Source organism: Colossoma macropomum, unplaced genomic scaffold (genome assembly GCF_904425465.1).
Source record: "Colossoma macropomum unplaced genomic scaffold, Colossoma_macropomum, whole genome shotgun sequence".
Classification (NCBI taxonomy): domain Eukaryota; kingdom Metazoa; phylum Chordata; class Actinopteri; order Characiformes; family Serrasalmidae; genus Colossoma; species Colossoma macropomum.
Genome location: NW_023494785.1, coordinates 6,053,677 through 6,079,098, shown reverse-complemented (window position 1 = coordinate 6,079,098; position 25,422 = coordinate 6,053,677). Strand labels below are relative to the sequence as shown.

The following is a 25,422-nucleotide window of genomic DNA, read 5'->3' as shown; positions in this document are numbered from 1 at the left end:
TCCTTGGCTCTTGGGGGGGTGGGCTCAACCAGCTGCTTAACTTAGCCTAGTGCGAAGACCACCTCTGGGCATAACACGTCATCAAAGGAAACATGAATGAAGCGATAGTACCAGAAGATATTGGAGAACAACTTAAGGGTGTTCCCACGATTGGGTGCCAGTTGTGTTCCACTGACAAAACATTTCAGCTATGCACATCATTTTTGTGCACGTTTCAGATAAATAGCTTAAAACATGTTTAAACCTGATCTGTTCAAGCCCAACATTCATTAAAACACACAATTAGTTGTGCTTTAATTTGTGGTTCCATCTCTTACTTAAACCATCTTCTTTCATGAGTCTTATTATCAGTTCAGGTTTCATGAGTCTATTGCAGGTAATGAATAATATACATTTTAGAGTCCCTCAACTTCTACTCAGCCCTCTTTCGTAAACAAATGCACTCCTATGATGTATTCAGAAGTCATGTTGCACTATCTGGATTTCATGAAAAACACGATGAGAAGAAAAAAAAAGTTTCTTATGTCTTTCTTCTGTCTTTATTTGTAATGATATTGAAAAAGAGAGAGAGAAAGATAGATAGAGAGAGAGAGAGAGAGAGAGAGAGAGAGAGGCCAAAAATGGCATCACAAAGATTAAATTAACCATACTGAGACTGAGAGGAGCAGTCCAGTTCTAAAGTCACTGTCACCAGTGATCAATGATTTAATATCAGAAGATAGCTTAGAATATAATGAACTGTTAGGTCTAATTAAGTTACTGCTGCTCTTGATGTTTCACTGTTAGGCATGTTGTGATAATATTACAGCGTGCCTTGCTGCCTTGACCTACTACTAAAAAACTGTAGGTACTAGGACAGGTTGTGGTCTTGCAACAAATGAGTACAAGTGATACTGTAATGGTAAGTGGCTTTGCCAGTGGAGGGCAGTATTGGCACCTGGATAGTTTGATCCGAATGGTTTTTGCCAGTGGAGTAGATAGTAGAAGGCAGTGCTGGTATTTTAGTGATCTAGTTGCCAGTAGAGGGCAGTATTGATGTTTTAGTGATCTGGTACTATTGACGTTTCAGTGATCTGGCTCTCGTAGAGGGCAGTATGTGTATTTTAGTAATATGGTGCCAGTAGAGTAAAGTGATAGTGTTTCAGTGATCTGGTGCCAGTAGAGGGCAGTGTTGGTATTTTAGTGTTTCTATGATCTTTTGCCAGTAGGGGACAGTGTTGGTGTTTTAATGATCTGGTGCCAGTAGAGGGCAGTGCTGGGTGTTTTAGTGATCTGGTGCCAGTAGAGGGCAGTGTTAGTGTTTCAGTGATCTGGTGCCAGTAGAGGACAGTGCTGGGTGTTTCAGTGATCTGGTGCCAGAAGAGGGCAGTATGGGTGTTTCAGTGATCTGGTGCCAGTAGAGGGCAGTGCTGGGTGTTTTAGTGATCTGGTGCCAGTAGAGGGCAGTACTGGTGTTTTAGTGATCTGGTGCCAGTAGAGGGCAGTGTTGGTGTTTCAGTGCTCTGGTGCCAGTAGAGGGCAGTGTTGGTGTTTCAGTGATCTGGTGCCAGTAGAGGGCAGTGATGGTGTTTCAATAATCTGGTGCCAATAGAGGGCAGTGTTAGTGTTTCAGTGATCTGGTGCCAGTAAAGGGCAGTGTTGGTGTTTCAGTGATCTGGTGCCAGCAGAGGGAAGTGATGGTGTTTCAGTGATCTGGTGCCAGTAGAGGGCAGTGTTGGTGTTTCAGTGATCTGGTGCCAGTAGAGGGAAGTGATGGTGTTTCAGTGACCTGGTGCCAGTAGAGGGAAGTGATGGTGTTTCAGTGATCTGGTGCCAGTCGAGGGCAGTGTTGGTGTTTTATTGCTCTGGTGCCAGTAGAGGGCAGTGTTGGGTGTTTTATTGATCCGGTGCCAGTAGAGGGCAGTGTTAGTGTTTTTTCTGCTCTGCTGCCAGCCGAGGGCAGTGTTAGTGTTTCAGTGATCTGGTGCCAGTAGAGGGCAGTGTTGGTGTTTCAGTAATCTGGTGCCAGTACAGGGCAGTGTTAGTGTTTCAGTGATCTGGTGCCAGTAGAGGGAAGTGATGTTGTTTCAGTGATCTGGTGCCAGCAGAGGGAAGTGATGGTGTTTCAGTGATCTGGTGCCAGTAGAGGGCAGTGTTAGTGTTTCAGTGCTCTGGTGCCAGTAGAGGGAAGTGATGGTGTTTCAGTGATCTGGTGCCAGTAGAGGGCAGTGTTGGTGTTTTAGTGATCTGGTGCCAGTCGAGGGCAGTATGGGTGTTTCAGTGATCTGGTGCCAGTCGAGGGCAGTGTTGGTGTTTCAGTGATCTGGTGCCAGTCGAGGGCAGTGTTAGTGTTTCAGTGATCTGGTGCCAGTCGAGGGCAGTGTTGGTGTTTCAGTGCTCTGGTGCCAGTAGAGGGCAGTGTTGGTGTTTCAGTGATCTGGTGCCAGTAGAGGGCAGTGTGGGTGTTTCAGTGATCTGGTGCCAGTCAAGGGCAGTGTTGGTGTTTCAGTGATCTGGTGCCAGCAGAGGGCAGTGTTAGTATTTTAGTGATCTGGTGCCAGTAGAGGGCAGTGATGGTGTTTCAGTGATCTGGTGCCAGTAGAGGGCAGTGTTAGTGTTTCAGTGATCTGGTGCCAGTAGAGGGCAGTGTTAGTGTTTCAGTAATCTGGTGCCAGTAGAGAGCAGTGCTGATGTTTTAGTGCTCTGGTGCCAGTCGAGGGCAGTGTTGGTGTTTCAGTGAACTGGTGCCAGTAGAGGGCAGTGTTGGTGTTTCAGTGAACTGGTGCCAGTAGAGGGCAGTGTTGGTGTTTCAGTGATCTGGTGCCAGTAGAGGGCAGTGTTAGTGTTTCAGTGCTCTGGTGCCAGTCGAGGGCAGTGTTAGTGTTTCAGTGATCTGGTGCCAGTCGAGGGCAGTGTTAGTGTTTCAGTGCTCTGGTGCCAGTAGAGGGCAGTGTTGGTGTTTCAGTGATCTGGTGCCAGTAGAGGGCAGTGTTGGTGTTTCAGTGATCTGGTGCCAGTAGAGGGCAGTGTTGGGTGTTTCAGTGATCTGGTGCCAGTAAAGGGCAGTGTTAGTGTTTCAGTGATCTGGTGCCAGTAGAGGGCAGTGTTGGGTGTTTCAGTGATCTGGTGCCAGTAGAGGGCAGTGTTAGTGTTTCAGTGATCTGGTGCCAGTCGGGGGCAGTGTTAGTGTTTCAGTAATCTGGTGCCAGTCGAGGGCAGTGTTAGTGTTTCAGTGATCTGGTGCCAGTCGGGGGCAGTGTTAGTGTTTCAGTGATCTGGTGCCAGTAAAGGGCAGTGTTAGTGTTTCAGTGATCTGGTGCCAGTAAAGGGCAGTGTTAGTGTTTCAGTGATCTGGTGCCAGTCGAGGGCAGTGTTAGTGTTTCAGTGCTCTGGTGCCAGTAAAGGGCAGTGTTAGTGTTTCAGTGATCTGGTGCCAGTCGAGGGCAGTGTTAGTGTTTCAGTGATCTGGTGCCAGTCGGGGGCAGTGTTAGTGTTTCAGTGATCTGGTGCCAGTCGATGGCAGTGTTAGTGTTTCAGTGATCTGGTGCCAGTCGAGGGCAGTGTTAGTGTTTCAGTGCTCTGGTGCCAGTAAAGGGCAGTGTTAGTGTTTCAGTGATCTGGTGCCAGTCGGGGGCAGTGTTAGTGTTTCAGTGATCTGGTGCCAGTAAAGGGCAGTGTTGGTGTTTCAGTGATCTGGTGCCAGTAAAGGGCAGTGTTGGTGTTTCAGTGATCTGGTGCCAGTAAAGGGCAGTGTTGGTGTTTCAGTGATCTGGTGCCAGTAAAGGGCAGTGATGGTGTTTTTGTGATCTGGTGCCAGCAGAGGGCAGTGATGGTGTTTTTGTGATCTGGTGCCAGCAGAGGGCAGTGATGGTGTTTCAGTGCTCTGGTGCCAGTAAAGGGCAGTGTTGGTGTTTCAGTGATCTGGTGCCAGTAAAGGGCAGTGATGGTGTTTTTGTGATCTGGTGCCAGCAGAGGGCAGTGATGGTGTTTCAGTGCTCTGGTGCCAGTAAAGGGCAGTGTTAGTGTTTCAGTGATCTGGTGCCAGTAGAGGGCAGTGATGGTGTTTTTGTGATCTGGTGCCAGTAGAGGGCAGTGTTAGTGTTTCGGTGTTGGTGATCCCCGCTGTGGCTTAGGGAGCAGTTCTCACTCTGGCTGTCTGAGAGGCGCTTGGATTTCAACAAGTTCAGACGGAGAGAGGAGCTACAGTTGATACAGCCGCGACACATCATGTTCACCACCAAGTAAGTTAGCGTTAAGCTCCTCAGTGCTTGCAGAGCTGCCGCTGAGAGCCGCAGTGAGTGCTGAGTGCAGTGTGTGTGAAGGCTGTTCCTGCACTCTCAGGCTTTGGGCGAACATATGAATTTAACGTGTTAGCGGGTTAGCTTAGCTCCGTCTCCACTGAGAGGTAGGTTATGTGGAAGTGTGTACAGCGAGGTTAGCTTGTAACTCTGGGTAGCTGGTGGTGTTTATCCGTTATTTAGCTCACCAGTCGCGTCAGATGTGTCTCATATTCCTCTGTCATGTCTGAAATAAAAGGGCTGCTGTGGCTCTAAATGCCCCAGTAAAGCTGCTTATCGTTAGCCAGATGGCTGGTTAGTGTTTGAGCTCATGACTCTGCACCCAGCAGAAGCTAAAATAAGCTACGTTATTTGTTGTAAACAGTCTCTAAGTTGTCTGGTTCTCGTCTACAAAGCTCGTTCAGTGAAGGTGGGAACACTGACACTGTCTTTAGACGTTAAAATTCAGTGTTTACACAGCCAGCTGGTAGATAACACCACTCTGGTTGGCTTTGCTTTGCCCATTAAATCAGATTTTCCTTTTAAAGCTAACATTAGCTTTCTTGTTGTGTATTAGAGGTGGGCGATATGGCAAAATGTAATATCGCGATACTTCAGGAAGTTCTTGGTACACGATATGTCATTATATATAATTTTTTTTTCTGATATCTCCCTGCTGAAAAAAACAGAACCCATTGAAAGTTTCTGTTGGTTCCTGATGGTTTTGTAGTATGTTTTGGCTTTTTTAATGGCTTGATATCAGAATGTAAATGATCCTAATGGTTTAACAGGTGATCAGTGGCTGATTCTAAAACATTTGATGGTTTCCTAATGGGATCTAAAGGTGTTCTACAGGAAACAATTTGGAAACCATTAAGCCAATTCCCATTAGAAAGCAAAACCATTAGGCTTTCATTTGAATGGCTTCTAATGGTCAGCTGGGTTGATATCACAATGTAAAGGATCCTAATGGTTTAACAGATGACCACTGGTATTCCACAGGACACTAGTGGTTTTTATTGGAAACCCTTAAGCCAATACCCATCAGAAGGCAAAACCATTAGGTTTCTGATGGTCCTTTTCAGCTGGGAAGTTAGAACAGACAAAGTAGTGCCACATTTAAAAAAATCCCTGCTGTTAAAGGATCATTAGAAACCATTAGGAATTAAACCAGTTTCTAGCTTCCTGTAGAACACCTTTAGATCCCGTTAGGAAACCATCAGATGCATTTAGAGTCAGCCGTTGGTCACCTGTTAAACCATTAGGATCCTTTACATTGTGATCAACCCTGCTGAAAAGGGACCATTAGAAACAATTAGGATTAAAAACTAATGTTTTTGCCTTCTAATGGGAATTGGCTTAATGATTTCCAATAGAGACCACTAGTTTCCTGTAGAACATCTTTAGATCCCATTAGGAAACTATCAGATGCATTTAGAGTGTGACGTTGATCACCTGTTGAACCATTAAGATCCCTTACATTGTGATATCAACCCATTAAAAAGACAAAAACATTACAAAACCATCAGAAACCAACAGAAACACTGAATAGTTTCTCTGTTTTTTTTTCAGCTTTAAACTAATAATCCAGTCACTTGTGTTCAACGTTTCACACACTGTGCTGCACTGAGTCAACAACAACAACAGCATTTATTTATATAGCGCTTTTTACAACCAGTGGTGTCTCAAAGCAGCTTTACAGAAAAGCAGTTTAGGGAGGATCAAAAGAACAAAAAAGAAAATAAGAGAAAATAAAAAAGGAGTGAATGTACAGATGTAAGGAACTGAATCCAGGTCCAAGCCTCCCATGAGTGAGCCAGAGCCGACAGCGGCGAGGAAAAACTCCCTAGAAGTAAGAGGAAAAAACCTCGAGAGGAACCCAGGCTCAAGGGCGGAACCCATCCTCCTTTGGTCGACCCCGGTTTAAGAGAGAATGACACAGCTAACGAGGTTTTATGACAAGATACAACAAAGAAGTGCTTGAACATCTTTCAGAAATATTCTGAGTAATCCAGGAGGAAGTCATTTAAACTTAGAACCATCTCATAGGGTCTCAGTCAAAGTCCGGTTCAGTCTAAGTCCAATTAAACAGGACTGATTCTGGTCTCTTATTATTCAACAATGCATTGAAGTGATTAAGTTCTGATAATATTCACAGTATGCTCAGAAAAACATATTGCGACATACTGTGATGTACTTTATCATGATAATCATAAGTATTGTCATATTGAGCAGCTCTGTAGTGAATGTCTTGTATATTTGTTCAGCTGCTTTGTTTGTGCACCTGTGAGGAAGGTGAATGCTCAGTTGTTGAAAGAGACTGAATAGCAGCAGGTACCAGATCACCGATGTGAAGAGCTCACTTTAGTGTGTTCCTTTCAGTTCAGTAATCATCCCCGTCTACAGCAGAGCAGCAGCTTGGATGAATGTTTGAGTGATTTGCAGTCAGTTTTCTAGGCCAGCTCTGTTCCTATAATCCACCCGCGCTGCACAGTGACCTGCTACAACACGTTTCAGCTCCAAAACGACTTGCTCGTTAGCTAATGGTATAATGTACCAGTGCAGGGAGAGCACAAAACTGTTGCAGTGCAGGTGAACTACACGACCTGGACATGGAAACTGCTGCTTTAGATCTGATCCAGGCGAGAGTTTCACGCTTTGTCTAGCAGAAGTGAATAGAAGCTAGTTGTGTTGCAGGTAGAGGTGGGCGATATGGCAAAATGTAATATCATGATACTAAAGGAAGTTTTTATGATGCACAAAATGTCATGATATTTAATGATTTCTGATGTCTGATAAGTTAAAAGAGACAAAGTGCACAAAATACTATCAAAACCAATGAATCCAGTTTCTCACATTTCTCACAATGTGCTGCACTAAATCCAATTACACAGGACTAATAATAATAATAATAATTATTATTATTATTATTATTATTATTATTATATAGCACCTTGGCTTTCATACATTAAAAATGCAGCTCAAAGTGCTTCTCAATACAAAGTAAAAACAACAGAGGAAGAAGAGGAAAAATATAATAAATATAATAAACAAATAATTAATAGCAGAAAATGGATATATTAATAAACACAAGTAAAAAGCAAAAGATAAAAGTATAAATGAAAAGGAAAAAAAGAATGCAACTAGCGAGAACATAAAAGTAATAGCAATATTCCAGTAAAAAATAAAAAAAGAAATAGTTCAAGAAGGTAAAGAAATTTGAAAATTTTTTTTTTTTTGAAAAACATTGACAGAAGGAGCCTCATGGATGTTTATTGGTACTTTGTTCCAGATCTTTGGTGCATGAAAACAAAAATATACTCTCTTTTTAATCAAATGTGCAGTTAGGAAGTGGTTTTTAAGTACTATGTACTAATAACTATGCTCAGAAAAGCATATTATAACATATTGTGATGTACTTTCACAATACTTTATCACGATAATGATAAATATAGTCATATTGCCCAGCTCTAGCTTCAGGTGCTGGACAATGCGTATTTTCCAACGATAAATCTTCTACTCATGTATGTTTGTGAGGAAAAGAATCTGCCTTTTTCACTCAAATTTTTGTGTTTAATTTCATTCTGTTACATTGGTTCACCATCTATACTGCTTCTGATTGGTCACACCTGTGGATTTTGAGATTAATCCTTTTATTTTGGACCCAAAGCTGCCCTCAGCCCTCTATAATAGAAGAATAGAGCCGTCAGTTCCTTTGCTGATAGATGCTGGATGTACTGAGAAGTACTGTAAGTTGGTCTGTCGTTAAGTAGTTCTGTGTGCTGCTACTTTTGTTCGTGTACTGAACTAAATTTTTTGGAAAGGTGCTTTTGCTTTTACTTGGGTCTGTATTTCACCAAAGGAACAATACTTTTACCCGAGTGTGGGTTTGGGTTACTGTACGCACCTGTGCAGTTCAGCGTGGCAGACATCCAAGATCAAGCCCTCCTTTGTCTTTAATTGTTGATGAAATATTGAGTTTCGTATCGGCTCTCATGTTGCTAAGATAGCTGAGTGTCTGTTATAGTAGAGTGGGGATGAAATGCAGGGCAGACGCACTCTATACCGGCTTCTGTATACCAGGCCACAAGATCAGACCATCTCTTATCACTTTCTTCTCTGATTGACCCTCTCTGGTCAGGTTGGAGTGTCCGCTGTACCACATGTCAGGCCAAGGGCCTTTATAGGGTTTAACGTAGTGGTTTCAGAGACTAATTTCACTCTTAAGCTCAGAACAAAGATCCTAGACCTTGTTTTAGTGAGAATATATGATATCTAGTACAAGTATGGAGATGCTTTATTCAGGACTGATTTGTACTGGTTTGTGTTTGAGAGTAGTAACCAGGATTAGTTAGCTTCCACATTATCACATATCGTAGTCTCTGTGTGACTCGAGATCAGAGAAATTTGTAGCATGCATTATAAGACTGGATCAACCCATTTCACGCTATGTGTCAGTGTTCCATAAAACAGGACTGTGTGTACATATATCGCTGTTTTCGGAAGAAAACCTCGTATCTCCAAAATGGAGACAGGAAAAAGAAAAAACCTACTTTACTTTTAATGTAAGTGAATGGAACCAGACTTTTTTCCATGTCATTTTGGGCCGTTTCTTTTGGTCCATTCATCTTCAAATTTACACACAATGTAAAGGGTAACAGGCATTTTCAAATTATGTAAAAAACTTAAAAACGACAAAAATGGAGATATAAGGCCTTGTTCCGACACACACACACTCACACGCACACACACACACACATGTATGTATATATATATATATATATATATATATATGTGTATGTATGTATGTATGTATAATTGGTATTACTGCAGATTTTCTTTGAGTAACTAGTTGAGAAGGTCAGTCAGATTGGATCATGTTGAAAATTCAACACTCTGTAAAACTGCTGGTTTTAAATAATAGACCAAAAACAAATCTTCAGTCTAGAATGTCACATTACACACAAACTAACAACTTCCTAAACCTGCAGCATTAATTAGCAGGGCTTGCACTTCTTACTTCTTCTTATGTAGCTGTATTATTTATGAAAACAATTAGATCAGATCAATATCTGCTGATTTCATCATTAAAGTAGTCTGATTGAATGGGGGGGCAAATAAACTGGATCGGTGCATCCTCATTAGTGTACAATGGGGATGGGATTATAGCGGCACAGCAAGCCCTCTAACCTGCTGTGGGTTGCTGTCTTTTAATGCTACCTGCATGTTTGATTACTGAATGAGCAAAGTCCATTATTATTATTATTATTATTATTATTATTATTATTATTATTATTACTGCTACCAGTACTACTGTTATTTGATACTGAGAGGCTTGAAATACTATGAACATATCTGATTTTGTACAGTACACTGTCTGAAACATCTAGCCATGTTTTCTGTTCCAAACACTTAGAGCATTCATGTCCACTAATTCAGGCGAAATGAACTGCAGTTGTGCCGTTTGAAGTTTATAGTCTCGCAGGGTTTCATTTTACAGTCTGTCACTTAGTGCTGGGCAGTACTGATAACTTTCAGTATCACTGTACTTTTCAAATATTTCATAGTTTCAGATAATACTTAAGATGCATTAACAACATTAGTGAAACCTTGCTTCCTGAATGCGGCTATTGTAGAAAAATCTTACAAACCGGACACAGCATATGTTGATCGGACTGTCTGGATCAGTTTCTCTTAATTACTTCAACTGTAACGTACTAAAACACAATTACAAACTTACTACCACAATTACCATTATAGTTATTTACTTTTTCAGACCCGTTCGGAGCTTAAAAAACTAAAACCGCTTAGCGGGGACAGTGCTATTTATGGAATATAATCGTGGACATAATGCTTAATATATATGGGTACTTCTACCACTGCAGATCACTATCACAGCATACTGTTGTAGGCGTTATATCGCACAGCACTCCTGTCACTCTTCACCTGATATCAGAGTGTCCTCTGAAACTGAAAGTGCTGAAATGTGCTGTGGTCGTCCCACCATAGAGTGAAGTTCAGTGATGGTGGGGGCTTTGGCTTAGTGATGAAGATAATCCAAATACGGCGAAACTGCCACCGTCCAATCAGGTTTAATGCGTACGCTCGTGCCACAGGTCAATGACTTTCCCATATTGATCCAGTCTTATAATGCATGATACAAAGAAAACCCTGATGACTGGCTTTTGTTTTTCTGATATAGGCTAAATATTCTAGACACGCTGCTTTACTGCATTTAGCATTGGTATTAAAATTGTCTGATTATGTCTTTGTTCAATCCATATTTCAGATGTTTGAATTGACAATCACTGAAGCAAAGCTGGCTTTGACTATTACTTATTTATTGTTGTTTGTGTATTTTAAATAATTTTAATAATTTGTTTATTGTGCTGCATAGAAAGCTAAATGCACATAGTCTTCTGTATTTTAGTTTATTAAGTTTACATTTTATTAAGTGATTCTCATTTTTTGTTTCTTTTTTTTTTTTTAAATATATGCAGGCTAGCATTACTTGTTCTTAAAGGGGAATTTTTCTGCATAATTAAATTGCAGAGGTGTAAACAAATCAGTCAGAGTGATTTGACGTGAAATGGTTTTTGTAGAAAAACATATCGGCTCATGATACGCGTCCACTTGCATTTCTCCTTGCCGCATCTCTCTGCTCTCCGCTGGTGGCCGTTTCTGTGTTGTTAAGAAAACGAAGGAACCGTCTTGAACATATGTGGAGTAGTAAACCCTCTGATACACTGTTTGCTGTTGCACAGAGACTTGCAATGAGACTAAAATACACACTTTTTATACTTTTTCTAATTTTCAGAATGCACCAGTCGTTCACACAAGCTAGAAAATTAGCTCAATCTCAGTCTCTAGCAATTAGTAACCTATGAGCTCCATATAATTTCAATACAATTCAATTCAATTGCTGCTCAAACCATATAAAACAAACAAACATCCTCCCTCCAAATCTTCTCTGTCAACAGTTCTGTATAAAACCAGATATTTTCGAAATTATATTAAACTGTCATGGATTCTGAAGAGAAAGAGAGCCTTTTGTTTCCACTCTACCGCTGGAGAAAGTTTTGTTTTGTTTGCCATTCATGATGAAGACTTGCGAGGCAGATTGCAAGTGAACACATACCATCAGATGTCTTTACAGTGGTGGTGGAACCAGGAGTCGCAATGTCTACAACACAAATATAGACATTTTATTTACTATCTAAACCACCAGTGAACCTCCATGAGTCTTCTGAGTTTTATGTCGCTGTTGTCGGAAGAAAACCTCGCATCTCCAAAATGGTAACTTTATAGGAGAAGAAAAAACCTACTTTAATTTTAATGTAAGTCAATGGAACCAGACTTTTTCCCAAGTAATTTTGAGCTGTTTCTTTTAGTCCATTCATCATGAAATTAATACACAATGTAAAGGGCAACAGGTATTTTCAAATGATGTCAAAAACTGGAAAACATCAACAATGAAGATACGAGGTTTTCTTTCGACAGCAGCGATATGTAAAGTTAATGATGGTAAAATAGTGGCAAATTTGAAACACAATAGGTTTTCTTTCATAACTATTTCACGTAACATCTGTCTGTGAGGGAGATTTTAACAGGCAATAAACTCTTCAGATGTCTGGTTCCAACCACCAACACTGTGAACAGCTGTTAAGTTTATTTAGAACGGAGCATTTCGCATGAAACCACTCTGAATGACTTTGTTTACATCTTAGCTATTTAATTATGCAGAAATTTGTCAAATTAGAATCAATGAAATTCCACTTTAAGCCTTGAAAGTAGTGGACGTTTTGTCAGTGTTCAGTAATCCTGATTAGTGCTGTACTGCTCTGACTGTTGTGCTGTGTTGCTGGACTGGTCACTTACCTCAGCCTTCACAAGGCCCCTTTGTATGATATGCCATTCATAAAATCTGTGCACTCTCTAAGGACTTTTCAGTTGGCCTCATAACTTAAGGCTGCTCAACAGGTGAAGAAGCAGTGGGCAGTACTAATGGACAGTGTGGACTTTTGGCTTGAGCTGTTGTGCCAGCTGACAAATCCTGCACACACACACACACACACACACACACACACACACACACACACACACACACACCCCGATCAGGCATAACATTATGACCACCTCCTTGTTTCTGCGCTCATTGTCCATTTTATCAGCTCCCCTTACTATATAGGAGCACTTTGTAGTTCTACAGTTACAGACTGTAGTCCATCTGTTTCTCTGCATACTTTGTTAGCCCCCTTTTACCCTGTTCTTCAGTGGTCAGGACCCCCATGGACCCTCACAGAGCAGGTACTGTTTGGGTGGTGGATCATTCTCAGCACTGCAGTAACACTGACGTGGTGGTGGTGTGTTAGTGTGTGTTGCACTGGTGTGAGTGGATCAGACACAGCAGTGCTGCTGGAGTTTTTAAACACCTCAGTGTCACTGCTGGACTGAGAATAGTCCACCAACCAAAAATGTCCAGCCAACAGCGTCCTGTGGGCAGCGTCCTGTGACCACTGATGAAGGACTAGAGGATGACCAACACAAACTGTGCAGCAGCAGATGAGCTGTCGTCTCTGACTTTACATCTACAAGGTGGACTGACAAGGTAGGAGTGTCTAATAGAGTGGACAGTGAGTGGACACAGTGTTTAAAAACTGCACTGCTGTGTCTGATCCACTCAGACCACCACAACACACACTAACACACCACCACCACATCAGTGTTACTGTAGTGCTGAGAATGATCCACCACCCAAATAGTACTTGCTCTGTGGTGGTCCTGTGGGGGTCCTGACCATTGAAGAACAGGGTAAAAGGGGGCTAACAAAGTATCAGAGAAACAGATGGATTACAGTCTGTAACTGTAGAACTACAGTGCTCATATATGATAAGGAGCAGCCCAGCTTATAAATGGACAATGAGTGTAAACTCTTTAAATGACACGGTTAAAACTGGCCTGCATTATTCATATACATTTTAAATGCGAAAATGAGCCCTGGTGTCCTGTACGAATTACACGAGGCTGGGATTCCTGCTGTGTTTAGTGCGGTCAGACTCTGTTTGCATCAGTCATCATCAAGCAGTGATATTAAATGCACTGTTTTATGGAAAGATTAAAGGTTTATATAATGTCATGTAGTGCAGATTAAATACAGTTAAATTAAAATTAATCATTGGTAGACTGGATGGATGGATGGATGGATGGATGGATGGATGAGTGCGTGGGTTGATGGATAACTCACTTCACTGTCATTTACTGTTTCCTTCAGTTTGCTCTATTGTCATATTTGCACATACTATGCTGCTCTCGCTCGATTTGCACTCCTCAACCCAGACTGTATTAGTTTACAGTCATTACATTACACGTATATTACTCTTTGGTCATTATTTATATTGCAACTACAACTAATAACAGCAGCAATAAAATAATAAGAATAAATAAACTGTGAAAAGAAATGTAAGGAAAACATAGCAGAAAACAAAGCAGAGTTAAATATCACCATTTTGCTGTACTAGGTCTGTACGATATGCTTCAATGAAACTGTTGGATATCTTGAAGCGAAAAATAATTATTAAAATTATGTGCCTCTGACTGGATGTGCCACAAGTACAGACTTTTTCTTAAAAAAAAACAAAATTGCAAAAGTGCCATTCACTGTTGTGCATAATAAAATAATGTCCAATAACTGCTTACAGAGTTGCAAACACAATTTTGTAAGGCTGGACATGGAGACACAGTGTCACTGATGTGAATCACTGCTCTTATAAAGCATTAAAAGCTATTTGACCACTAATGGTGGAGAATTTTTAGCTCATAAAACATGCGTGAGTTCCATGAGGTACTTCAGTCTAAAAACAGTCAGGATTCCCTGAACAGCTTTTTGTAATGCTGTTTGTTGTCGGACCTCAAACTTGAATAAAGACATATCTCTTTTATTAAGAATATAGGCCTACAAAGACAAATACATATACATTTAATTCATTAAGAAGCCCCTTATGATGATGCAGATTTGTTGGAACAGTAGCCATTACTGCTTCAGTCGCATTCAGGGAAGCAGTCATTGAGCTTCTTATGCTGCGTTTTCGAAAATTGCCACTTTTACTTACGCTGTGCACGTGAGGTAATTTGATTCACTCTGTCATGTCATCCTTATCATGGAAAATACTGTGATAACAATAAAAATCACATTTATTTTGCAGGTAAACTGTTGTTTACCTTATTTTTATTGTTTATTGCAGAGTTTTGTGCACACTGTTGTACTGAATCCAACATTGTTGCGTAGCAATGAATTTTGATGGATTCTTGGTGTGTTTTCAGGGGCTTGAGGATGGGCCACCAACGATGCTAGCTCTACCATGGGCAGTGTCACTCTGCGCTACTTCTGCTATGGCTGTCTGTTCACGTCTGTGACCTGGTCCATCCTACTCTTCCTCTACTTCAGCCTCAGCCAGGAAAACCGCCTCTCCTTCAGCTATGTGCCCATCCAGGGGGTGCAGCACCGCTTCCAGCCGCGCTTCACCCGGCGCCCGTGGATGCTCCACAGGGACGCTGAGCCAGGCCGTAGGGGCCGCGGCCCGAACCCTCATAAACCCGACCTCTCACCTGAGATGGGTGAGTCCAAGGGGTTTAGGAATGCTACAGTGTGCTCTCGTGTCGATTTGTAGGTTGTGATTCAACTGCATTAAATATGGTATGTTAGAAAGGATTATAATCAATTGTAATCCTGTTCAGTGAAGTGTGCGCTTATTTTTGTCCAAAATAAAATGAAAAAAAAAAACCTTTCTGTCTGGCAATCCAAAAAAACCTTGGTGAATTGTTTGTAATGTCTGGCGTCTACTGTTGTAGTGAGGCTGTCACAATGATTCAACAAATCATCTCTTAAAATTGATAAAATTAATCTGTTGATGAATTTCAGATAATTACTTGGTACTTTATATTATATATTAAATTTTCCTACAACTCTCTCTCCCAGCTTGAAGCAGAGCCTGATGGACACACCCAAGTCTTTTTTCCAGTGAAGGATTTGGGGCTTAAGGCTATGCATGATTTGTTATTGTTATGTAAAGTCTATTTTTATTAATTGAGTGTTTTAAAGCCCTGATTATTGAGTGGATTTCTCTATTACCAATATCATGAACAGGGACAGCCATATTAGTCAAAACTGATCGTTGGAGCCTTAGTAATGGGAAGGTTAGCAATTTAAGCAATGTAACGTGAGAGGGAATGTGTTATCGCGAATAATTCGCATCACAGCCATAACGTTAGTCGTGATAACTACAATTTTGAGTGTTCTTTGCTTTAATGCTGCAGTTCTGCAGAAAAATAAAGAATAAGGTAATGAAAAGAAGAATAAAAATACACTTTAATATTGGCAGTAGTACACTTTTACATTACGGATAGAGCCAAACTGTTGCAATATCAGGTTCAGCTCAGCTTTTTCAGTATTTTCCAGATCAACCTGATTGTCATTTTTGTTTCAGCCAGTCTGCATTTCACAGCTCATTTTATTTGCATTGTTTATGGTTAATTTTTTTTGCTTATTCTAGCTTGCTTAGACCTGAAATCTCGCATAGAGGCAGTGACAGAAGTAGATATAGGCCCGCCGTCACTCTTTTCTTCAGAATCTGACCAAATGGGCTGCAAGTAAAAGCTAATAAAAATTATTAATGGAAAGCTGCAGTGTAAAGCAACCAGTGCTCAGTGGACTAATACAGTTATTGTAAAAAACTTGCATTTATCACAACCAATAGCACGGGCAGAACGCTTCTCGACCAATCAGATTGTTCCATCAGAACTATTTTTTGTATATTTGTGACAACAGCACGGGTAGAATGATTTTCAACCAATCAGACTGTTCTGTTTGAAATATTTTTTGTATATTTGTGATAACAGCAAGGCTAAGATGCTTCTCGACTGATTGTTGTTTAAAGATGAAACAATTTAGTAGATAATAGCAGTTCAGGAGACCAGTTGTTTCCAGTAACAAGCTGTCTCAGACAGTGTGCTGCTCTGTAATGAACTAGAGCTGTCTGACAGTCCGTCTCCATTACCGCCCTGTAAGGAACTGTGTCGTGTGTAATTCTCTCATGGCTGCTTATTAAAGCAGGAACTGTGGAATTTAAAGAGATTATTTTAAATGCGTTTTACAGTCACTTCAGGCCATGTTTTAGGAACTGAGGGAAACATTCATACTGGGTGGACATTTTAACGTCATAGCAAGCTTGATTGATATTTAGCCATTTTAATAGTCCATTACAAGGATGAAAGCCATAATGATTATTTGAGTTCTCGCTCAGTGAAGATGTTTAATGTGGGCTGTAATTGTGAGTTCTCCAGTTGGCTGCCTCTGTTGTTGCAGAGGGTTTTTGAAGAGCTCCTCTTTTTTAGGCCCATCGGACCTTTTGGCTAAGTACTGTTTGGTTACCATGACAATCGACATTCCTTTCCATGGCGTTATAGTGAAGACAGATTGATCCGTCACAATAATGGAGTAAATCTTCTTGCACACAACACTCAGGCTTAGCATCGTCTACCCAACACTGTTGCGATTTTTTGTTTCTTCGTATTTTGTCCAGAATACCATGGAAAGCTTTTGTTAACGTTTTCTCCTGAGGACTGTACCTCCAAACCCCCTTATGATGAACTTTAATGCCTTACATGTGCTTAAAGGGAAATGCTACGATTTTTTTTCAAGATTTCTGTGTAATTCAATCTTTGACTAAAAAAGTAATTCAGAGCGGTTTAATGTGAAGGGGTTTATCATAGAGAAACTTACTGACTCATTTATTTACAGTGATGGTGGTAGGAACCAGGAGATGCAATGGCTACAGCAAATATAGCCATTTTATTTACAACCCCATTTCCAAAAAAGTTGGGACGCTGTGCAGAATATAAATTGAAATAGAATGCAATGATATGCGAATCATGTAAACTATATTTACATAAAATACATCAAGACAACAAATCAAATGTTGAAACTGAGATATTTTATTGTTTTTTGAAAAATATATGCCCGTTTTGAATTTGATTCCACGTTCCAAAAAAGCTGGGACGGAGGCCTGTTTACCACTGTGTTTCATCACCTCTTCTTTTAACAACACTCTGTAAGTGTTCGGGAACTGAGGAGACACTGCTGTAGTTTTGAAAGTGAAATGTTTTTCTGTTCTTGTTTGATAGAGGATTTCAGCTGCTCAACAGTTTGGGGGCTCATTTGTCGTATTTTTCATTTTTTAATGTGTCAGATGTTTTCAGTGGTGACAGATCTGGACTGCAAGCAGGTCAGTTTAGCGCCCGGACTCTTTTACTACAGAGCCATGCTGTTGTAATACATGTAGCATGTGGTTTGACATTGTCTTGCTGAAATAATCAAGGCCTTCCCTGAAAAAGATGTCGTCTAGATGTCAGTATATGTTGCCAAAACCTGTATATATCGTTCAGCATTAATGGTGCCTTCACAGATGTGCACATCACCCACACCATGTGCACTAATGCACCTCTATACCATCATGAATACTGGCTTTTGAACTGTGCACTGATAACAAGCGTAGTCTTTAGCCCGAAGGACACAGCGTCCGTGATTTCCAAAAAGAATTTCAAAGGTCGATTTGTTGGACCACAGGACACTTTTCCACTTCCCCTCAGTCCATTTTAAATAAGCTCGGGCCCAGAGAAGGTGGCAGCATTTCTGGTTGTAATGTTGATAATGGTAAAACAGAGCCAAATCAGAAAATCTGGATTGTTGTGCCTCATATCTCCCTTCATGTGTATCTCCAACATGAATGCATTTAAAATCTATACATTTTAGGCCAGAAGCTTCTCTCAGATTGGTGTCAAACAATGTCTTGGGCATCAGGCAATTTCTAATTTTTTCTAGAACGGAGCATTTCACATCAGACCACTCTGAATGACTCTGTTTTCATCTTAATCATTTACTTATGCAGAGATTTGGAAAAATCTGTTGAGTTCTCCTTTTAAGCAGAAAGTTTTCTGTTCCTTTATTTAAAAAGCAAGTAGTTTAGCACTAACCATTTTTGTCAGGGTACTTCTGAAAAACGGTTTGTCTCAAGTGCCGTGTTTGAAGTTGTCATGGTCTTTGCAGGTATGATTTTCAATGAGAAGGATCAGGAGGTGAGAGATATGGGCTACCACAGACATGCCTTCAACGTTCTTATCAGCAACAGACTTGGATATCATAGAGACCTGCCTGACACCAGAAATGACAAGTAAGAAGACATAAAAGACAACATGGGTGGGGAAACAAGTGCATGAGAAGCAGCGTGTTGTTCTTGCCAATCATTATTTGAGTCATTTGTGGGTGATGCGCTTGAGTAGGTGTTGCTGACTGAAGCACAGTGAGGTGTAATTATTCCCTGCTCCAGGTTTAAATAGTGATCTTTTGACAGGCTCGAGGTCCATATTGTACGGTGTGTACAAACAGCGCCGTTAGACAGTTAGTTGAAGCTGCCTTTGTGGATTCATTCATGACACAGTGGTAGATGGTGTGCCAGAATTCAAAAATGAGTGCAGTCAAAGAAATTATCTGAGAATGCAGATTAAAAGTCCTCCTTTGCTAACATCTCACCTTGAAATCGCACTTCACATGCATTCAGCAGGAACAATCACAATATTACAATTAGTGTGTTTACGTGCACTCAGTACTCGGATTTCTGCAGTTATCTGATTATTCAAATGGTCATGTACAGCACACTCTGATTTCTTAGATTGGAGTAAGGTCTAGAAATACGATTAAGAAATCTGATAAAGAGAGCTGGATTTTAGTTCAGTAATCAGATTTCTCAGTGCCTGTAAACTCTTACTCTGATTTCTTTTGGATTTCTCAGTCTGCGCATGTGTGAAAACAGACGACGGTACCAGAAATAAGCGAACAGCGTCGCCGCGAGACGCAGCAAAGCACTTTTGGAGCGACACTGAAACCAAATACATGCTTGACGAAATGAAGTACTTAACTATTCTTCTTCTTCTTCTTCTAGATGATGTTTGTTCATATTTTCAAGTAAAGTTGCACAATGTTAAAAAAAAGAAAGCTGCGGCATGAAGTTTGAGTTTTACGTTTACATCATGTCGTCTTCTGTGAGTTTATTGGCTGGTTGCGAAGCAGAAATCTAATTACTGCCTGACTCATGTAGACCTGGAGTTTTCCCCGTATCTGATTACTCAAGTGCATATAAACATGTTGATTGGATTAGTGATAAAATCTGAGTTTCTGCAGTTATCGGATTATTAAGTGCATGCAAACGCACTCACTGTGTTCCATATGATTTTACTGTTAAATATAAGTTATAATCATTTTTATTGTTGTAATTATTATTGTCATAATTATCATTTGTTGTTATAATAATGGTGGTTTATTTTATTGCTTATGTTTGGTTAACTGTGACTGAAGAATTGCTAATAAACATAGACTAAGATGCATTTGACTGAGTGTATGCTGACCGGACACTTAATTAACAGCACCTACCTTGTATCTCCCCTCATCATCCATTTAATGAGCTCCGCTTTCCATATAGGAGCACTTTGTAGTTCTGCAATTACAGACGGTAGTCCATCTGTTTCTCTGCATACTTTGTTAGCCCCCTTTTACCCTGTTCTTCAGTGGTCAGGACCCCACAGGACCACCACAGAGCAGGTACTATTTGGGTGGTGGGTCATTCTCAGCCCTTCAGATGGACGACAGTCTGTAATTGTAGAACTATGAAGTTCACCTACATCATAAGTGGAGCTCCAAAATTAATGATGAGTGTAGAAACAAGGTGTACTTAATGAAGTGGTCGGTTGATGTACAGGTTATGGAAAAAATAGTTTAAAATGTGAGGTAAACAGAAGAAAAGCCTTAGTTAAAATTCATATTTTTTTACCTGGCCCCTCCTTGAAGAAGACCACCTTGGTGTTGGCAAGAAACGTTTGCACTGGAGACCCCTGCCTTGAACTGTACACGTACCATTCAGAAATTAGTCTTAAAGCTTATTATCCAGCACCTGCTATGAATTATTCATTAGCCGTTGTTAAATAAATATGTAGGTAATGTAGAGAGTGAGGAATCGAAATGCGGGCCCACCTAGACGCAAATAGGGACTGTTTAGCTTAATGTATTTTGTATAATGCTATCTGTACCAATCTGTTCATCATTTGAAATATTAGCTGTTTTATTTCAAGTATTTCAACATTTTACATTTCCCCCTTCTCTTCTAGGTGCAAAGACAAGACTTATCCATTGGCACTACCAGCGGCCAGCATAGTGATCTGCTTCTTCAACGAAGCGTTCTCCGCCCTGCTGAGGACTGTTCACAGTGTTTTGGATCGTACTCCGGGCTACCTTCTTCACGAGATCATCCTGGTGGATGACAACAGCGAGCTAGGCAAGACCCTTTACTGCTAGTTTGTGAACATGGCCATTTGTGTGTGCCTTTCTCCCAGTTCACTGAGACAAAGCAAAGTCCCTGCTGGCCAAAAGGACTTTGTTCTGGACTGTTTGTGACCTGTTTGACTAGCTGTGTCTATAGCTATGCTTATAAAGGTCGTGTTAAGTGATGGATCAGCAGGTGAGAAGCACAGGTCTGTGTCTAAATGGTGGAGTGATGGATGTTTGAAATCATTGCTATGAACATATAGGTCTTGTCATCCCTTTATGTCCCATTATAGCGCTACTTAATGACCTTTCCTCACTCTCAGCACCCAATCACCTCAAATGCTTTATATTCATATAACTTACCATTGCCAAAAAAGTTATACTGCTGAACTGGAAGGACAGAACCAAAATTTCGATAAAGCATTGGCTTAATCTCCTCATGGATCACTGCAACTTGGAAAGACTCACAGCAAATTTTAAAAATAACACAAAATTATTTAAGGAAACCTGGTCACAATTTTTACAATATATTGAGAGCTGATTTCTCTCTCCAAACTCATCAGGGGAAGGTTAAAACACCTACATAGGATTTGATACCTACCCACATTATAATTACATAAAAAAGGGGGGGGGGCATTACTGTCTTGTTTATTGTTTTGTTAAGTGTTTGTATTTGTCTGTTCTGTATGTCCAGTTTGTCCCTCCACAATTATTACTGTCAGACTGTAAAACTACACACACTGCAGATTCATACTGGATTAAATCACTCCACAATTATTACTGTCAGACTGTAAAACTACACACTGCAGATTCATACTGGATTAAATCACTCCACAATTATTACTGTCAGACTGTAAAACTACACACTGCAGATTCATACTGGATTAAAATCGCTCCACAATTATTACTGTCAGACTGTTAAACTACACACACTGCAGATTCACACTGGATTAAAATCGCTCCACAATTATTACTGTCAGACTGTTAAACTACACACACTGCAGATTCACACTGGATTAAAAAAATCAAGTCATCACATAAATCATAGGACTTTCTCAGGAAAAACTAACCCAACTCAAAAAAAGCTTAAAAATGCATTTAATGTACTGTTTAACCTGAAGTATCATTAAGCATGTTTCAGATTTCCTTCTGTGAGATGATGTGCTTGTCTGTATGTGTCCTCCAGAGGACCTGAAGGAGGACCTGGATGCGTACGTGCAGAAGAATTTGCCAGGCAAGGTGAAGTTAGTGCGGAATGAGAAGAGGGAAGGACTGATCAGGGGAAGGATGATTGGAGCGTCTCACGCTACAGGTGTGTTCTCTCACAGCCTCATCTCACAGCAGTCTTCGTTATGATAGTTGTTTGTGTCGACTCATCGCAGAAGGAGAGTTAGATGGGGAAAATACGTGTCGTTCAGCAATACATTATGCAAATGTAACATGCACAGGCCTGCGTCTGCATTTATCTTAGTGTAGCTGCGTAATAGGAGTAACATTTAAGACAACACAAAGAACATAGAACAAACTTAGAACATAGGCAGTCTGATAAATTTATCATGATAGACATTTTCATGGTGCACGACGTCACTGTGTTTAGTTTTTGTTTGTTTTTTTTTACACTGCAAATTTTGCATGTGAAATCATCTTAAACCAGAATGTAGTATTAGTTGTAAGAATATAGTGAGAATATTTATTTTCAGACTGTTTTACTTGTTTTAAGTAAAACTTATATGTCAAAGTTTTATTCCATTAGCAGATAATCATAAATTTAATTCAAGCATTATTTCTTGAAAAATACAGAAGTGCTTGCTTTTTTCTTGGGAAAAAAAAATATTTAACAGTGGAATAAGGCACTTTGACAAGATAAAATTACTTTTAACAAGTTAAAAAAGTCTAGGAATAAAATAAATAATCATAGAATATTGTTACAACACTCTCGAAATAAGAAATGTTACAAATTTACTCTGGACTTAAGAAGGTTTCACTTGCCAAGATGTTTTCGCAGTGTGATAAGTTGGAACACACGCAATGCTCATACTGTGCAGTAGTACATCTAATTATATCTTATGTTTTGGACTCCTGGCATCATCAGGATTCAGGTTCACAGTCTCCTAAAACAGGGCAAAGCCTTGTAGAGCCTTAAATAGCTATGCCGCTTGGTAACGTCTTCTAAACCTCTGAAATGAAATTGTCTATTTTATCAGCTCCACTTAAATATGGACCCCCATGGACCCTCACAGAGCAAGTACTATTTGGGTGGTGGATCATTCTCAGCACTTTAAACACTGTGTCCACTCACTGTCCACTCTATTAGACACTCCTACCTTGTCAGTCCACCTTGTAGATGTAAAGTCAGAGACGATAGCTCATCTGCTGCTGCACAGTTTGTGTTGGTGATCGTCGAGTCCTTCATCAGTGGTCACAGGACGCTGCCCACAGGACGCTATTGGCTGGATATGTTTGGTTGGTGGACTATTCTCAGTCCAGCAGTGACACTGAGCTGTTTAAAAACTCCAGCAGCACTGTTGTGTCTGATCCACTCAGACCAGTGCAACACACACTAACACACCACCACCACATCAGTGTTACTGCAGTGCTGAGAATGATCCACCACCCAAATAGTACCTACTCTGTGAGGGTCCATGGGGGTCCTGACCACTGAAGGACAGGGTAAAAGGGGGCTAACAAAGTATCAGAGAAACAGATGGACTACAGTCTGTAACTGTAGAACTACAAAGTGCACCTATATAGTAAGTGGAGCTGATAAAATGGACAGTGAGCGTAGAAACAAGGAGGTGGTCATAATGTTATGCCTGATTGAGGTGTGTTGACACATTTGGCCCTCTTCTTAAATTTATTGGGACATTTTATGATCTTACATATTCTTATATTCTTTCTTACCCTCTCTCTCTCTCTCTCTCTCTTTCTCTCTCTTTTTCTCTCTCTCTCTTTCTCTCTCTTTCTCTCTCTCTCTCTCTCTCTCTCTCTCTCTCTCTCTCTCTCTCAGGTGAGGTCTTGGTATTTCTGGATAGTCACTGTGAGGTAAATGAAGCATGGCTGCAGCCCCTGCTCACACCAATCAAGGAGAACCGCCACACCGTGGTGTGTCCAGTCATTGACATCATCAGCGCAGACACACTGGTCTACAGTCCCTCCCCCATCGTCCGAGGGGGCTTCAACTGGGGGCTGCACTTTAAGTGGGACCCCGTTCCAATGTCTGAACTCAACAACCCCAGTGGAGCCATCAGGTACCAAAAAACACCATTCTACTACTGTAGCATGTCAGACCCAGCATAAGCAGAACTGTAATTAATTAACCTATCAACTATTATTTGGTTAATTGACTAATCTATTATGCTTCCTTCGGTTCCTCTCCCTTTAAAGTTCTGTTTGTGCTCCTCTTAACAGTAACGATGCATTTAAAGTTGAGAGAGAGGCGCAGGTTACATCTCCCTTCATAGCAACTTGAAATCACAATGTATTCACAACACTGCAGAAGGGTTGTTTCTATGGCTCGTATTGAAAATCAAAGCTTTTATTGTACCGACCAAATTACTTCAGTACTACCACGTTCCATGTCTTTCAGTAACAAATTTCAATACCTATAATATTTAAAAGCATCAGTGAGCCAACAAACATGCTTGTTCCAAAATCTAGACTGCTGATTGGCTGTGCTGTCTAAATTTCATTCCGTATTCATTCTATTAACATCAGCGCTTCTTCATTTGTCTGCAGTCTCTTGCGGTCAGTAAATAAACTCATTTCCAGCTCTTCACACTCTTCCATGCACACTTTTGTATTATAATTTAAAAGAAGACATTAAAAAAGTTTAATTTAGGATTTAACCTGTATTGGTGTTGGTAATGATGTTAAACTATACCTAATTTAACTATAGCTAATACCTAATAAACTATAACTAATTTAATCTGTATTGGTGTTGGTAATGATTTTAAACTATACCCAGTCCTACGGATTACAAACTGGATCATAAGTCTTTATTAAATGGTCAGAAAAACACTAACGCAGGATCAGAGGATCATCTTTAGCACTAGATGCTTTATGCACTAGAACTGTGCAATATATTGTTCAGTCATGAATCATAATATTACGCAAGCTGCAGTACGCTAATGAGTCTTTAACCAGTCACAATTTTATGTTTTAATTATGTGCTGTGAGCGTCATAAAAAGTTATGGATTTGAGTAATTTTGTAAAATCAAGACATTCAGATGATGCAGCAAGTAAAAATTATTTTGGTCAAAAATATCTGTCAGATCTTGAACCACAATAAGGTTTTATCAATGTCTGATCTTAACATATTGCAAACCACATGGCAGTCGCTTCACTGCAAAAAATAGTATCTTGTCAAGTAAAATTATCTTAAATCTAGTCGATATATCCAGGATTTCTCCTGTTGAGATTGTTGTAAGCTTCTTTTAAGATTATTTAGCTTACTTTCAAACATTTTAACTTGTTTTAAGTAATTTTATTAAGTAAAACTATCTCCTTATATTGGCAGATAATTTTGCTCGTTTTAAGAAATGAGCTTGAAACCAGCTAAATTATCTGCCAGTACAGTGAGATAATTTTACTTAATAAAATTACCTAAAACAAGTGAAACATGTCTAGAAATAAGCCAAATAATCTTAATAAATGAATAGTTTAATAATAATAATGCACAACCATCTCAAAATAAGATATATTAGACATATCCACTAGAACTAAGATAATATCACTTGACAAGATACTATATTTTGCAGTGTACATATAGTAATGTAGTCACAATATGGTGTTTTGTG

General features: G+C 40.1%; 1 protein-coding gene across 2 annotated transcripts in view; it reads left to right on the top strand.

The window, feature by feature from the left end:
* The first annotated feature begins 4,051 nt into the window (after window positions 1-4,051).
* The window catches only part of galnt11 (UDP-N-acetyl-alpha-D-galactosamine:polypeptide N-acetylgalactosaminyltransferase 11 (GalNAc-T11)), a 44,450-nt gene continuing 23,079 nt past the window's right edge, over window positions 4,052-25,422 (top strand). The window contains exons 1-6 of one of the 2 annotated variants that reach the window (XM_036581810.1): window positions 4,053-4,220; window positions 14,577-14,870; window positions 18,358-18,481; window positions 20,469-20,635; window positions 21,812-21,937; window positions 23,633-23,873. In XM_036581810.1, the coding sequence (XP_036437703.1) occupies window positions 14,615-14,870; window positions 18,358-18,481; window positions 20,469-20,635; window positions 21,812-21,937; window positions 23,633-23,873 (914 nt within the window). In that variant the 5' untranslated portion in view covers window positions 4,053-4,220; window positions 14,577-14,614. Of the gene's footprint in view, window positions 4,221-14,576; window positions 14,871-18,357; window positions 18,482-20,468; window positions 20,636-21,811; window positions 21,938-23,632; window positions 23,874-25,422 lie in introns of both variants that reach the window. The other variant, XM_036581818.1, reaches the window with a different exon arrangement.